This window comes from Suricata suricatta, chromosome 13 (genome assembly GCF_006229205.1).
Source record: "Suricata suricatta isolate VVHF042 chromosome 13, meerkat_22Aug2017_6uvM2_HiC, whole genome shotgun sequence".
Taxonomy (NCBI): domain Eukaryota; kingdom Metazoa; phylum Chordata; class Mammalia; order Carnivora; family Herpestidae; genus Suricata; species Suricata suricatta.
In genome coordinates this window covers 83225217-83242665 of record NC_043712.1, presented here as the reverse complement: position 1 = coordinate 83242665, position 17449 = coordinate 83225217, and the positions used below count along the sequence as shown (strand labels likewise).

Here is a 17449-nt window from a genome sequence, read left to right as displayed (position 1 = left end):
GTTAAGTGTCATGTCATGTGTATTCCTTTCTGAATTACTGTTTCCCCCTTGGTGTCTTTCACGAAATGGATATGTCACCTCTCTGGTATGTCCTTTGGCTTCAGTCTGACTTGAAGCTTTCAAGAGCAGATCTGTTTCAAGACTCAGATAAGTCATGCACACCAGCCAGCCGGAGATTATATACCCTATGAACCCAGTTTGTGGAAGGTTCCAAATAATGTGGCTCCTTCCATGCAGGGCATTTGTAATACACATAAAACCTTCATAATGGAAAACTTTTTAAGGCAAGGCTCTTGATTTCAAGCAACAGAAACCAACTCTGGCTTATTTTGCTCTACTAGAAGCAAAACACGGGATTTATTGAAAGGTATTTGTGACTGAGAGAATCCCCAAGAAGTCTGGAGGATATGACTGAGAAAGGCTGGGTAAGAAGGACGTTAGGCAGCACCCAGACCACAGATGACGCCCCATCCGCGAAGTCCAGTGGGCCCCTGCTGCCACTACATTCTGCTCATGACTGTGTCAGAGGGGTAGCAATTCCTTTTAAAAAAATTTATTTATTTATTTATTTTTGAAAGAGAGTCATGCAGAGAGAGAAAGGGAGACAGAGAATCCCAAGCAAAGCCCGACATGGGGATTGAACTCCCAACTGTGAGATCATGACCGAAGCCAAAACCAAAATCAGACAGTTAACCGACTGAACCACCCACGCGCCCCAACAATTCCTAACCCATGTGATTCACCTAATGCCAATTACATGAGATAATATACCCCCCATCTTTAAAAATAATTCCCACTAGTTCCTGGATTTTCCAAGGTCCCTATGGTGCTCTCAACATTTTAGAAAATATTTTAAAAAGATATTTTGGCTGCCTTCAGTTACCTATTTCCCCGATGTAGTCCAATAAAACAAATATTGTTCTCAGGACACGGAAACACTTTTCAATAAGTCACCTTCTATCATGTTTCATGAACATGTTCCAGAATCTTCTCACATGACCCACCTGTACTGGGCCCTGTTTGCCATGCCCTTTTCTCATGGCTTTTAGTTACCTCCTTGGCTTTAGGCTTTATTTCAGGTTATTTCTCGAGCTGGAACATTGCTTCATCTTCCCAGACCCAAGTCTCCTTCTCCTGCCTCAGCTGAATACTAGATTCAGGTTTCTTAACTGTGTTTTTCAAACTTTGTAAACTACTCTCCACAGTTAGATATACATTTTATACTCAGGTAAATACATGCACACATGAGCATATGCATACCCACACCATGTACTTATGGGATAGAAATAACCGTTTCTCAGAATGATCCCCAAAATAATAAGGTATAATATGCTTGATTATTGTCTGGCTAGGCCAGTCTCTTTTTGTAATGCTGTTGTGAACTATTAGAATTGTCAATGGGACCCACGGTTAAAAAAAATATTTAAATTGTTTGCATGTTTAATTTTTACCTACGTTTTCAACCTCATTTCTTTCTAATATCTTTCTCATTTCAAATTTCTTTCTTCATGTCAGGATCTTTGTTGTGTTGTGGCTTTTCACATTCTGTTCTCTCTTACTGATAGGTTTTTCTTTCTGCTTTCCTTAGAGTGGACTCTCTCCTCGTTTAGTTTTAAGCTAAATACCTCTTCTTTAGGTAACATTTCTTGACTATTCTAATATGCCTCCTACCATTTATTATGCTTTCATATTTGATTTTTCTTTCACGAACTTAGGAAAATTTCCTACTACTGTTTTCGTTTATTTTTGACCACCTACTTCGTATATTATATAATCCTTAATGAGAGTAGATTTCATGTCTGTTTTGTTGCTTTTATTCCACGTGCCAGAATAGATGCCCAGGGAATATTTGTTAGAAGAATGTGTACAGAAGAGCCAGTGGAGTGATAAAATATCATTTCAATGTAAGATATTATAATGCTCCACATTGCCATATTCTATCCTCACAATAAATCTTAGGGTACTAAAGCTCGGAAGAGATTTTATTTCCTTGGTTTACGATTGGAGCGCCATTGCTTAATTTTAGAGTTGACTGGCGTACTGGTGGGAGGGGATTCAAAACCTGGGTGAAGCACAAGTGCACAGTTTGGAGATACTGTAAAGCTGGACTTGTGGATAAGACCCTGGAAGCTAAAGAAAACAGAAAATTGGCTATAGCTGAGGTTAAACTGACATAGTCATTGCAGTAAATGAGCAAGCTGGGAATATTCAGGGTCATGCTTAGCCAGATTGTATGCGGAGGCATGATGGGATGCAGGCAGCACTCATTCCCTGATTTCAGTGGGTCGTCCTGACATTCACATAGAACCTTATAAAAGAGTCCGCTATGAAGAAACTTGTTTCCACAAGCATGCACATACCTGTGTGTTTACATTCGTTACTGGATACACACGCAGAGCAATGGAAAGGTCTCTCTTCTGCTGTAGAAATAGTCCAACGCATTATTTTCGTAACAGTCCATGGCAATCAGTGAAGAACAAGCAAAAGGGAACACAGTAGCATTTTTCAGATGTGCCCAGAACTGCCTGAGAATTTAGCTGTTTCTGGAATGTGCGCACCAGAAAAAGTACGCTGCTTTCAGTCTGATACGCCAAATATTGATTAATTTTCTGGAACATATGTATTGGAAATTTGGGGGTGGGGATAGTGTACCAGCCATCACTCACATGTATTCCTTACACAGTGTGAAAGGTAGGCTGCTGTGATGTATCCGAATTAAAGAGTCATTACTTCTACTACTTAAGAAAGAACTGTTTGGGCTGTTGTCTGCTCTTTTTTATTTTTTTTTTACATAAAATTTTCAGTGTTTATCCAGGAGTTTAGAGCATGTAGACATGGCAGAGACCTTTCGGAGTTTCCTGTGCATGCTCAGGCTCCAGGCAGAACTCCAGCATTGGTTAATTTTTATCTTCCTAACCTTTAAAAGGACAGGGCCTCAGGATACTGCGGTGTGCCTCCATGATCCAGTTTAAAAGTCTCCCCTCTTCCTGTTTGTCAGAGACATATTCAGAAACAATTCACGACACTTCATTTCCTAATAAAATGTGTCCTTCCCTGCCCCCCCGTGAAATTGTCAGTCTTTACCCCAATGTCATTTGTGTGGTAGCCTTTCCCCCCGTTTTGTGCTCATCATCAAGGAATGAGGTTAGTTTGTGGGTCAGGCACGTTCTTTAGTGACTTTCCCCTTTTCCCATTCTTCTCTCACTTTCTAGCTCATGAATCATCTCTAACTGCTAGCGGAAGTAGGAAAATTAAAGTCGGTTGCCATATTTTCATACTAACTCGAGGGCTAGAGAGATTTTGTATTATCTGCGGTGCGTTTGTCTGATTTACCTTGCTCGCTGAGAACTGAGTATATAAAGGAGGCTTGCCCAGCAGAGGGAGGGATCCAGATTCCTTGGGGAGTTTCTCTTAGGATAGAGCAGCGATGGGCTCTGCTCCTGGTCCTGCCGTGAGCGCAGAACCTCTAAAGTCCAAGTGCGAGGTGCTGACGTGTCCCCTGAAAGACTCCTGCCCCGTCCACCTCTCCCTGTTCGTCACGGCGAGGGCGCCTTCTGCAGAAGAGGAGGTGTGGTGCTGGGGACAGCGGGCCCCGTGGGGGCAAGGGAATCCCAGGCGGCCCCAGGAAGGGCCTACCCTCCCTGCACCGCCTTGTGGAGGTTCTTCCCCTGGTCGTTCACAGATATGTTTGACATACAGAAAAAGTTCTATTTCCTGACGAAATGGTTGAAAGCGGGGGCTAAGGGCAGACTCCAAATCCATAGAGTTTTTACTGGCTGTTTGCTTCGGGCAAAGCTGTGTGATCTGTCTAAACTTACTCGCCTTGCCTGTGAAATAGAAATGAGAGGAGTACCCCCCTCACAGAGTTGTGGTGAGGATTAAATGAGTTGATACCTGAAAAGCACATCAACTCGTGCCTGTTGCACGGGAAATGGTCAGTAATATGAACTCTCTTTAGCTATTTTATGTTTCATTTGTGAAATCAAGTTAGTGCTAGGAGCGTGTGTCATCATTTTGTGTGGACCGTGAGAAGGAAAGCGAGCCCCGTACTCACCTTTGTGGAAGTATTTATTGTCACCTATTTATTTCTACACTTCACTTGGCTTTCCTTAAATATCAACAAAAGATTGTATTATTGGAAAAATTAAAATGACCACATTTCTTTTTACCTCAATTTGAAATCAACATGACTATTATTTGTTGTATAAATGTGGAATGAAAGAAATATAAATGGACTTCCATTTGGGAAAGAGAGCCATGATGAAGTGTATTTATTGTAAATGGCATTTCTCTGTGTGTCAAAAAGCGTTATCTCATTCATCACCCCAAACTAAATTTATACTTGGATCTGTGGTAACTCTTTCAGGAAAGCAGTAACTTCACTGAGGGGAGAATATTTTGGAGCATCTTTATTATTTTACTAAAGTTTACTTTATAAATTATATTACGAGCATAATTTCTAATGGGTTTAAATGACCTGCTTAAAGTGATACCAAAACATCTAGAATAGTTGACGTAACTTTTCACGTTTTAACAAAACAAAGAAGAATTTTACATTTTAGAAATCTGTGAATGTGGTTATTATATCAAATACACTTTTAAATAGGATCATATTTGTGTCTGTTGACTAGTGTGCCTGCTTGGTACCAGCAAGTGCGTTAACTGGTGAGGGCACAGAGGGGAATAAAATGTAGTCTCACAGGAGTGCAAAGACGTGAGGAAATTAGCAGTAGGTGCATGAGGCGCTGGTTCCGGTTTGCACAGCGTGTTGGGAAAGTTCAGGGAACCAGACAGACAGCCCCACCGGGAGTGGCCACGGAGGACAAGGGGTACAGAAAACAGTTCTGGGGGGGAGGCAGTGAAAAGGTCGGTGTGGTGTGAGTGAGGAAGGCCTTTGAGGACCTGGCTGGTCCCACATCCGGAGATCACATGCGCACCGGCCCTAGCCCAGTCTTGTGAGGCAGAGCAAGGTTTAGAATTTCTTCCGAAGGCCGGAGAGATTCATGAGGAGGTTTTTAAAAGTTTTATTTTCAAAGTTGAATTTTAGAAAAGGTCCCCTGGCAGCAAAGCTGAAGGTAGACTGGAAGAGAACCGAATTAGAGGAAGGGAAGCCAGTTAGAGGGCAACTATAATAGAGAATACTGTGAGTGAAGGCAGGGAGCATGAAAATGGAAGGGAGAGTTGAAGAATTATTTCAAAGGTCAAAGTAGTAAGACTTAGTGAGTGCTGCCGGGCTGGAAGAGGAAAGAGTCAGTAATAATTTACAAAGCGGAGCATGGTGGTGCTGCCCTCCTCCAAGAGGTGCTCTGTACAAAAAGGAGTAAGAGAGATGGAGAGTTTCTAGTCATGTGTTACATTTTATACAGGGGACTTCCCATTTATCGCGAGGTTTCCTAGTGGAGATCCCCAGGTGGCTGTTAGGAACCAGAGTTTAAATTCGTAAAAGCATAATCACAAAGTAGAGAGATTAAGTTAGGTAAGGCCATTTATTAGAAGCGGGGTAAAAACAGGTGATCTGAATAAAAATGAGAAAAAAGGCGCTGAAAGTGGAGACCTCAGAAACTCCTAGTACTTAAAGTGCCAGAAAGCAAGAGCTTCCAAAAGGTTCTTGAAAGGTAGTGGTAGAAAAAGCAAAAAAAAAAAAAAAAAAGGGGGGGGGGGAGAAATGCTGTAGAAACTTAAGAAACGAGAGAGGTTAGGACCGAGAGACTGTATATACATGGAGAAGATCTGAGAACATGAGCACCAAACTCTCAGGAGTGGCCAGCTCTGGAGTGTGGCGGGTTGAAGAGAATGATGATAGAACTGGGAATTTTAATTGGATATCTGAATTTTTTAAATAAAAGTATATTATACCTCTCCGTACTTTACTCTTGCAACTGGTTGTGAGCTTCTGATTATTTCAGAACGAGACGTTAAAAGCCAAAGTCAGCTTAAAATGTAAGTTATAGTCCACTGGAAATGAAAAATAAATCAGGCAAATAAGCTACTTAATCAGAACAGGGGAAGGAAGGCAAGGGCGCCATGGAGTGGTCAACAATGTTATGCTATAGACTGGTCAAAACAGACAAAGATTGACAATAGCCTTTTAGCTTGGTATTTAGATTTGGCCACGAGTGACCTTATTAAAAGCAACTGCAATGAGAATCTAAGGCAGAAGCTTAACTACACCTGTTGCAAAGTGCAAGTGAAGACACGAAGGGCTGGCGTGATCTCCTCCAGGAGAAACTGAGTGTGAAGGCAGAGAAGGAGGAAGAGAGAGGCTGAGGGTCCAGGGTGGGTGAATGTTCGCTCAAGGTCCGTATGGTGGCAAGAAAGAGACCCATGCCCACTCCCTCGGTCACGAAGCTGCTTGCCAGTCTTCCAGGAATGGGGAGAAGCAGGAGGAGTTGACTTGTCAGCCCCTTTCGAAAACTGGGACGCTTACATGGACGAGACCTGAACTTATTTATGTGCCGGAGGTAGGCACTAGCCGAGGGCAAAAAGCTCTCAAGTAGAGGGATGTTGAGGTACTTTCATTCAGGGAGGCAACCCAACTATGTCCAGAATAAAGTTTCATATAAAAACGCAAAACTTTCCTTGTTCCAAAGGCTAATGAGCTGATGTCGTTGAAACATATATTCACACTAGAAAAGACTAATTAGATCACAGAAATAAGCTACTAAATTGCTTCCTTTTTCCTTCTTCTTTTAAAGCCGAACAACAACTTATCCTTACACAGAAACGCAGATGTACAGCCAAAACACTGGAGGGAATTACTTTGATACCCAAGGGAGTTCTGCGCAGGTGACCACCGTGGTTTCGTCCCACAGCATGGTGGGCACTGGTGGGATTCAGATGGGCGTCACCGGAGGACAACTCATCAGCAGTTCTGGAGGGACCTATCTTATTGGCAATTCCATGGAGAACTCCGGTCACTCAGTGACACACACCACTCGGGCCTCCCCGGCGACAGTAAGTATCTGAGTTTTGATTTGCTTAATTGAGCTTCCTGGTGGCCTCTGTGGTGCATTTTCCTGTCTGGAGGGGGGAAAACAGTACAATTCCTGGGCTGGGCAGGGACGTGTGGAGCAGCGTCAGCCCTGTGGCATTGTCCAGAAAGTGGGACATGCGGTGTTACTATGCAGAACGATATTGATATTGTGCCCCACAATTATGTGCATTGGGGAGTTTTTATTAATAATGGAAAGATGGGTGGGTCTTACTAATGCCAGTTTTCATAGACTTCCTTCAGGGATATCCGGTAAAAGACTTTAAATTTCTACAGAAAGGAATTGCTTTTATATTACGTTGATTGACACCAGCCTCTGAGATAAAAGCCAGGAAGTAATAGAGTAAAATACAACTTAGTTTGGAATTCTCCCGAACAGTAATATTTATGTTAACTTGTCGCCAGAGAAGTTACCATCTGTAGAGCAGCGTTTCCCAGACCTTCCTATTTAGTTTGGCCACATTCATGTCACCTCTACTGTTACTTACTTGATGTATTTTTAAAATGGATTCACTCCTAAAACCATGTGTAATTTTTTCCTAAAGTATATGAAAACCCATCCTTAAATAGTAAAATTAAAAGTGTTCACCCCGATGCCATGTTGTAAGCTCTCTTTGCATTCTACCAGAGAGACATGTTGGAAAGCCCTGCTCTAGGCCATTCCAGTGAAAAACATCCATGTTGCCTCTGTTAACAGGCGTGAGGAAGAAAACACCGACATAATTGAATTTTCAAGTTTTTTAAATTTAAGAAAAATATTTATTTTGACACAAGAAATGTTCATGTTTCATAGAGGCTGTCATAGAGGGAGTGATAAAAAGCCGTGCAGAATTTGGTGTCATCAAACTCTGTGTCCCTAGGTTTCCATTCCCACCGCACCTGAGTAGAAGGCGAATGTTCACTGAGAACCACCTGGCCAGGGCGGTAGTGGAACCAGTTTTGTAGATGCGCAGTGAAAAGGGGAGCTGGGGGTTTGGATTAAGTGCATTTCGTGATCTTACCATATGTTTTGTTCTTACAATGAAACAGAGGTAGAAACAAATTTGGTAGAAAATAATTACGAGAGGCTTAACATTTCTCATTTCATGGATTTTCCTCAAGATGTAATATGTGTTTGGTAAGTATTTTGTACCCAATTTTTTGGTTGGTGATCAACACACGTGTTCATACTTTTCATCATGTAGTACTTTTCCCCTAATCCAGTTCTTAAAGCCCATTATGTGTAATTTGCCGTTTCTTACTAACATCAGAATAGATGACTTCACCATCCTGAGGGAGAGCTCTTTTTTGTACTTTTTTCTTTGTGTTTTGAAACATTTCTTATGTGTGTTTGTCTTTTGCTTTTAATAAGACTAAATGTGGCATTTCTAAACTTTTTTTGTCACACCAGGGCATTTATATAGATTAGGAACTAAATCATGGCTTTTGTGGACCTCAGTTCCTCTAATAGTAAAATAAGGGCTTAGTTAAACTCAATGAATTCCTAATTTCCTCCCAGTTTTAAAAATCCTAATAGTTACAAAGGAATTGCAAAATGTTCTAGGTGTCAAAATAGCTCTATCTTTAATAAAAGGAAAAGGGGTAGATCAGGGGCCCGTACTTTATAGCGTGCCTGATAACGGTCCCCCAGAAAGTCATTTTCAGCGGAAAGAGAAACACTTGTCACTTATCAAGGCCTTAGGAAAACTAAAAAATGGGGAGAAAGAGTTCTTTCCACTTGCCTTGCTCCCACCCTCTCCCATGCTGGCATGCCATCTGTCTGTCCTCAAGCCTTCTCCAGGCTTCCCTGCTTGCCTTCACGCCGACGGCAGCCTTGCTGTTAAACATCTCCATCCACTCCGAGTGGGTTTACTAATTTTACTCACATTATCGCTGAGTTAATGAAATTGATTATTCTGGGTCATGGCGATACAGGTGCAAACATAACAAAGGAAGTGTTATCGGTTTGGTTGTGTTGGTTTTCTGTGTAGACTATGCAAAGTGGCGCTGCTCCTTACGTTATCCATTACACAAATTTGATGTCTGATTTTTATTATGTTACTTGGTAAATTAAACTAACACTTAAAATAATTGAATTATAATAACCAGGAATAGTGGAAGCCTATTAATCCAATTCCTGGTATTTATTGTACATATTAATTTATTCTTAAAAATTAATATTTAAGGTTTTCATTAAGGATATTCTTTGGTAGCTTGTTTTCTTTCTTTTTTTTTTTTTTTTACAAGAAAATTTCCTTTTTAGCAAAAGGAGTAAAAAAAGCTAAATCAAAAGATGGCTTTTGCATGGAAAACTCATAAGGTGCCTCCTCAAAGCACATGTTAGGGTGTCCTATGATGGATACCTAGTGTCCAAATATACATCTGCTAGTGTGTTTTGTAGTATCTTGCATTTGTGACCAAAATTTATATTTGATTTAGACCCCCCTCTTGACAGCCCTGAATATCTTCATCTCTGTCGATTCACAACTCTGTGCACAGTCTCACACCTGTTTCTCCAGTAAAGTTAACAAAGTTGAAGAGCCAGGAAGCCTATGTAAGGTTTTCCACCGTTCTCCTTTGGCCAAACGTTAGAAAGTCTGCAGCTTCTGATTGTTTAGACTCCTAGAACTGGAGATTTTTTTGAGAGATGTCATGTCCTTAAAGGAAATTTACTGATTTCCACGTATCTTTTTCATTCTCTGTAGAACGAAGGAATGCATGCGTGTGAGCACAATATCTAACGCTTGTTGGTCACGACTCCAGCCATTTTTTTTCAAACATTGAGCGGAGCTGTGCTGTTGAAGTTTATTTCTCAGGCTGCCCTTTAGTATTCAGCCTGCCGCCTGTGGCATGCCTGACGCAGCTGACCGGGTAGCAGGAGCCTCTGTTCTGGCCAGAATTCCGTCCTGGGAAGGAGTCAGCTGGGCTGCCCCTGAAGAGGCTCTGATAAGTGGGATATATAGTCAGTTAATTTCAGCTGATGGGACACTAGTTAAGTTCGAGTTCTTGGGAACAAGACAAACCTTTACTCAGTGCGTGGTTTCCTGCTCTGGTTCTCAGAATAATTGCCTTAACTCCCTGTCACATTTGACCTCAGTCTATACAGAAATACGTCATCTAAGTTTAGTAGGAATGACTTCTGAACCAAAGGAAAGTTTACTCCATTTGCAAACCAGTTCCCAGGATATGCCAGTGGGAAAGAAAAGATCACTTTAAATTGATGCCATTATTAAGAAAAATAAAGAAATAGCACTTTGGATCTTTTCTTCCCTAGTCTGATATTCACTATACAACCATCTTTCTTACACTAGAAGGATCTCTGAATCGTTAATAGAGATTTTGAGCATATGATTTCCTTTAGTTTTACACCCTTAAATGAAAAATCTTTTATATAACATGTTTTAGTATTTGATCTCCGCATTGTAAAAATGTTCAGATTTCAAGTTCCATAGAAATATCAGAACTTTCTGAAAGATTATGATGGTAACAAATACAGTTTTATTTTATGAATATATTATGGTGTAAACTACTGATATTCAGATTTGGCCAAAATATTATTTCTCCTTTTACTTACTGTATTTTTTTTAATTTGGTCAGTGGAGTCCATGTGTATAAATTTTATAGAACATATATATTTTTTTAACTTACATAAATATGTGTATACACACATTTAATGGGCATTTCCTGCTGATAGTACTAAATAAGCGTCAAAAAAATGAACATTATTGGAACATCACTGGATGTGAGTTCAACTAAGCTGCTTCCTAATTAAACGTCTTATGTTTTATAAAGTGAATAATTCTCGGGATCTGTCTATCGTTACTATTTCAGGAGCACGTGGACATCATGGCACAGGGCTGGTTCCAGCCACGGCTCTGACTTATCACATCCTTTCTCTTTCTCCTACCTGCATTGCCGTGAGGTTTCCTCGGATGTCTTTATTCCCTTAAAACTCTTTTCCTTCATGATTTTTCCTGTATAACCATACCATTTGTAGAATTTTTAGAATTTTGGAACCTGAACCCAATTTGCATTTGAGGCTCAGAAACTTGTGATTGTAGTTAGTGATATTTTTGTGCTCATCAGAACATAGTTCTACCAGACTTTATAATAATTAGCAATTTAAGAAGCTTTATTTACTCACTACTCTATAAAATAACATTTGTGTTCTTATACTTAGATGGTTATTTATGGAGCGTTTTTTTCTCTTCTTGTTAACTACATAAGATTACATTAATCATTTTTTTAGACTGTGATATGAAAGCTAATTTTTATACCTTTCTATATATACATTTAGTGATTATATATGGTAAATGGCTCTTGCTAAAAGTAGATCCCACCAAGAGGCACAAGGAAAATGTGTTGAAACTAATGTTGTTCATACCTCTCCCTCTTTTGATTAACGTAAAATATAATTTCTTTGATTTACCTGGAAGAAAATCTGAATGTCCATCTGCTGCTATATAAATAAAAGTCTGGCCTCGCTTATGTAACTTACAGGAAGTTAAGAATTTGCTTAAGAGGTATAGATGCTTTTGTTTCCTTATTTTGGGGTTTACATGTTACGGATTTGATGTAAGGGAATTTTTTTTCTAAGAAGATGAATGAGGTGCCTGGCCGGCTCAGTTGGTAGAGTGAGTAACTCTTGATCTTGAGGTCATACGGTTGAGCCCTACATTGGGTATAGTGATTACTTGAAAAGGAAAAAGAAAAAGGTGAATGAAAATATGTTTAGTGCCTCCAGAAAATGCTTTTGCCCTTCTTATTCCTTTGCTGGAGTGGTACCAGCGGTCATTTCTTCTGTTTTTGTTAATTTGTGTGTATGTATCAGTTACATATTTGTAAGTAGCGCCACCCAGCAGATCCGGAGTGTGCATGGTGCAGTGGCCTCCTGACCCTGTTCTTCAGGGTTTTTCCAGCGTGTCAAGTTCTTTGAGTATCACACCAGAGGTATTCCAGGAACATACTAGCAGAATGTCTTCCTCCTCCTCCTTACATGTTAAAGAATACCAGCAGTAACGACAGTCCGGCCTCTGGCTTGTTTTTCATCTAACGGTGTATCTCAGAGATTCTTTCTCACGTCAGTCCGGCAAGGGCTTCCACGTGTCTATGGGACATGACGAACAGGGCGGGCAGGGCTGCCCATCTCTCTTACCAAAGGGGGGGAAATGTTTAAATAATGTTGGATTATGGGTTATGGCTGTATAGAGATAGAAGAGCAAAATAGTCACATGAGATTAAAATTACTGGGTTTTCTTTTAATTTTTTTAAATGTTTATTTATTTTTGAGACAGAGACAGAACATGATCAGGGGAGGGGCAGAGAGAGAGGTAGACACAGAATCTGAAGCAGGCTCCAGCTCTGAGCTGTCAGACCAGAGCCCAATGTGGGGCTCGCACCTGTGGACCCCAAGATCATGACCTGAGCTGAAGTCAGACACTTAACTGACTGAGCCACCCCAGCGCCCCAAGTTTAATTATCACATATAAAGCTTGGTAGAAAAATCTTTTAATTTAAAAGCGTGCATAAATATGCATGTATCAGTTATTTTATATATTAATATTTCATGTATTACAGACATCCTAATCTCTATTTTAAATGATTTACTTAGTCTTCCAGGCAATCCCACTGATCAAAACAGAGAACAAAACACTCCACTTATTTTGCCAGAAGCCTGTATGTCCGTTATGATCTCAGCATTTCCTGTTTCCCTGTACCCTGTTTTCTCTTGGCCAACCTGAGCCCCCACGTGACTCTCCTCAGAGAGAGACCCTGCATCTTTGGCCTCCCGTACTAAATCCTAAATTGACTGAAGGTTCTGGGACCTCATTTTCAAAGCACTTAATAAAGTGGGACTTTGAGTGACTGGTGGTCTCTATCGCTTCATCTAAATTCCATTCAGCTGTCAGTCAGTTCCGCTCCGCGCCAGCCTGGAAGCTGACAGGGTCTAGAGGCAGTAATTTTATGGTTAAGGCTGTAAGACATTCTACTTCTAAAAATCTTGATAAACTAGAAGGTTAAGACCAATAGAATGACAGGGGCCTTCAGCCTCTCCTGAGCCTAGCTGATGGAGTCCCCTCAATTTCTAACGCAAGAGGATAATGAGTTAAGTTTTAGCTATTTCGTAGAGAAACAGCATTTCAGAACGCAGGTCTGTTATAAAACATGTGAGTAATGGCTAGATTCTATTTCATGTGAAATCGAGATCTAGAGAGGTGGTTTTTTAAAAATAAATTTATTTATTTTGAGAGAGAATGAGCAGGAAAGGGGTGGAGAGAGAGAGGGAGGAGGAGAGAGGATCCCAGCAGGCTCCATGCTGTCAGAGGCAGATCCCGATGTAGGGCTCAACCTCACAACCGTGAAATCTAGACTAGGAAGGCTTAAGGATGTTTGTAAATTCTGCTTGTAAATATACAAATAGCTATGTTCCAGGTGACCTCTTATCTTCTTATATAACTTTTGCTTTATCCTTGTATTTATAAGTGAAATTTCAGATTAATTCATCAGTTTAAACTACTCTAGATTTTGAAGGGAAAAAAGTCATGTTTCATTCAGGAAGACCAGGTAATCCAATAAAATATGAAAGGTATGGGTGACAATTAAATTACACTGTACACTGTAGTTTGTGAGTCATTAGACCCATGAAATTTTCTTATGAAGTTTTAATTTTAATTCGAGTATAGTTAACCTACAAAGTTATATTCGTTTCAGGTGTGCAGTATAGTGTTCTCCAGTTCCACACCTCTCCCGGTGCTCATCACAAGTGTTCTCTTTAATCCATACACCTCTTTCACCCTTTCCCCCACCCACCTTCCCTCTGGTGATCGTCAGTTTGTTCTCCGTAGTTAAGAGTCTGTTTCTTGGTTTGTTTCTCTCTCTCTCTTTTTTCCCCTTGTTTGTTTTTTGTCAAATTCTGCAGAAGAGTGAAATCATATGGTATTTGTCTTTCTTTGTTTGACTTACTTTGCTTAGCATTATACACCCTAGCTCTATCCATGTTGTTGCAAATGGCAAGATTTTGTTCGTTTTTATGGCTGAGTAATATTCCATTGCTTATATACACTATGTCTTTTTAATCCATTCATCTCTCCGTGGACACTTGGGTTGCTTCCATATCTTGGCTATTGAACATAATGGTGCAATAAACAGGGATGCACATATCCCTTTGAATTAGTGTTTTTTGGTACTTTTTGTGTAAATGCCCAGTAGTGCAATTACTGTAGTGTAGTTAGACCCATAAAATTCTCATACTGCCTCTACCACTGGCCCTTATCTTTTTGTTTAATGAGGAAAAATACAACACAATGCCTCTGACCAGTCACCAGTTTTCAAATGAGAGAGAATTTCTCCATGTTCCCATGTTTATCAATTTATCTTCCAAAACCATATGATTTGATTGCCACTTTCTCAGCATGCATACCTATAGTTGATTTCATTGGCCATAGAATTATCTGGTTTCTTTTAAAATCTGCCTATTGTGTTTGATTATAACTGTCAGTACCCATACATTTCACTGGCTAGGAGTTTTGTAATCTAATGGTAGAAAGGTAGAAATAATTGTACATGTTTACTTTACATTTACTCATCATAAGTTTCAGTCCCTTACACATCTGCCTGGTAGGAAAGGAAGATGTGAGTTTTAAAATCATGCTTTCAAAATTACATCAAAGATGTGGATAGATAAAAAGAAAATATGAAAATTGAAAGATAATGAGGCTAGCATTACAGATGATATGCTAAAAATGAAAAACTATAACAATAAGAGAATTTTAGTAAAATTAATATTCAGTGAAGTCAGTAGTTTTTCCAGATAAAACAACAGCAATTAGAAAATAGTATGAAAGCAAAGATCTCATGTATAATGAATTTAAAATATACTGGACAGTAAGCGAACAATATTTGTGTAAGATCCATCTGTGAAGAAAACTCTTTAAGTTCCTGAGGAACACAAGAAAGAGTTTGAATAATTGAAAAAGAAGTTTTAGTATAAAACATTCTTAACCCTCTTAACTTTAATATTTCAATATGATCCCAGTCAAAATACCAATAGGTTCTTTTCTTTTTATGAGAAAGATTGTTCATATGAATAACCAGGCAAGAAGAGCGAAGGAAATTTTGTGAAAAGAGAAATAATGGAGAGTAATGTTAACAGCCTTATAGTTTGATTCGAATGCGTTATAAAATGGTAATAATTAAGACAGAACAGTCAGCACTTGAGTAGATCAGGATAGCCCACTGGTGGGCTACAGACCATAAACAAGCCAAATATATGTAGGAATACAGTGTTTGATAAAGGCAACATCGGCTATCAGTGGAGAAAGCGATTATCAATAAATGATGTTCGGGACAACTGGGTAACTAGAAGAGAAAATTTGGTTGGTTCCATACATTAACTCCTTGTACAAAAATTAATTTCGCTTGGATCGAAGAATACAATGTCTTATTATCCTTTTGTAATGGGGAAGCTGATGTGAAATTCAGAAGCTACAAAGAATAGCCCGAGAAAATCAGTTCCATAAAACTGAAAACGTTTCTCGTGACCGAAACCACAGTCAGCAAAGGCAACAGGGCAAGAACAATGCAGCATAAAGTTTGGAGACCTTACATCTAAAGAACTAATGCATTTAATATATAGACCACTCTTATGACCCCATCAGAAAAAGAAAAGACCAAGAAATGGGGAAAGTAAATGAATGAGCAGCCCACTGAGAAAGAAATGAAACGTAAACCCCAAACAGAGACCATGGTTTAAGTTTCACACAGGTGAAGCTGGAAGACCCCGTAACCCTGACCAAGGGGAGAAAGAACCGCACCTCCCCTGCACCGCTGATAGGAATGTAAACTGGCACAGGATCGGAAGGCACTCTGGACATTTTTATAAAAATTGACAACACACATATCCCTTAACCCCCAGAGTGTACTTCCAGTAATTTATCCTACCAACGATACTCTCAAATACGTAAAATGCATAAACAGCCGTATTCTGCTGAGGGTTCTTTATAATAGAAAAATTGGGAAAAGACTTAATTGACCCACAGCAGGGTAGTAGGTAAACAAGTTTTGGTACATTTTTGTTCATTCAGTGGGATTTTCTACAGCCAGTCAAGAATGAGGAAGTAAGTGTATATACTGACATGTATATGGAGAGACATACATAGATGTAGATTTAGGGAGCCGGAAAGATCTCCATATTATAAAAGGAAAAAGCAAGAGGTTGTATTTAAATAGAACCCTGTATCTGCATATGCTTATATAAGCACAGGGATGTCTCCCGAAGGATGCTTGAAGAATAAAAAACACATGGAGGCATGTGAATACATTATCTATTTAAAAAAAGTGATTTATTATTTGCAAAATTTTCAAGGCAGCCCTTGATGATTATAAAGTGTATCTGTTTGGCCATGTCCCCAAATACAGGTAACCCTTTCTTTACATGCCCTGTGTAAGGACTGGCAATGAGGTGTCACAAATCAATCCTTGTTCCTAAGTTTTAGAAACAGTCATCCTTTATCAAACCATTGGAACTTCACAGAATGGACACTGGCATTGCATTTAGTAAAGATTTTTGCATCTGTTTGTAGTATTTTGGAGCGAAAGTGAATGTATTGTGTTTGTATTCCTGTCTTGATTATTTTCTCTAATCAGTCCCTCACTGCCCCCTTTACTGAGCTCTCCCTACGGACCAGACTCTCTGCTTCTGCAGTGTGGGTACTGGAGCCAATTCTGGTCTTCCAGAAAGCGAGCTGATCCTCAGAGGCAAAAATGGAAATCCACAGACTTCTTTTAAGTGACGACTTTTATCTTCTCTCTCACCACATCATTTTTTATATCACACAATTGTTAATGTGTTATAGAGGGATGGATTTTAGATTCACCAAAATTCTGATGACCTTCTGATTATATTGCTAATATAAATTGCAAACCTGCCTAAAGGTTGGAAGGTTGGGCAGGAAGACAATGAAAGAGAAGCAAAAATCCAAATAATACTTAGACTTCAGAGTCACTCTGTAGTAGACCAGAGTGGGGATGCCCATTACCTCCTGTTTACTGCACTCTGACTCTGGCAAAGAGAAAAAACTTTTTTTTGAGAATATTTTAGTGCAGTGTTCCTCCAACTTTAGTGTGCACTCCCCACAGCTCTTGGCTCAGTGTGAGGAAGGGCCCAAGATTTGCATTTTTTACCAATACTTCGGTGATTCTGACCCAGGACCACACTTTGAGAAACCCTTTGTTTTAGTCATCATACAGACTACATTGTAAAAAATGTTTTTAATACTGAGAATAATCTGCAAAAGGCAGATTTGGAATCTCATTATACATTTGCAAATATAAACTTGGCCTTGAATCGTAACCCTGAATTCTAACCCAGCTGGTTCCTAAAGGATAATTCTAGCCCTGAGTGCTTATGGAATAGATGTCTCAGAAAGTAGTTGTATTGTCGTGCATGGATAATGCCAGTCTTTTGCGTCCTGGTGAGGG

General features: G+C 39.7%; 1 protein-coding gene across 6 annotated transcripts in view; it reads left to right on the top strand.

Annotated features, from left to right (window-relative positions):
* The window catches only part of RFX3 (regulatory factor X3), a 261029-nt gene that overhangs the window by 151951 nt on the left and 91629 nt on the right, over nt 1-17449 (top strand). For all 6 annotated transcript variants that reach the window (XR_003901718.1, XR_003901719.1, XM_029919467.1 and 3 more), the window contains exon 4: nt 6696-6954. Coding sequence is in view for 4 of the 6 variants with exons in the window: in XM_029919467.1 (XP_029775327.1) it covers nt 6696-6954 (259 nt within the window). In the remaining 2 variants the exon portion in view is untranslated. The remainder of the gene's footprint in view (nt 1-6695; nt 6955-17449) is intronic.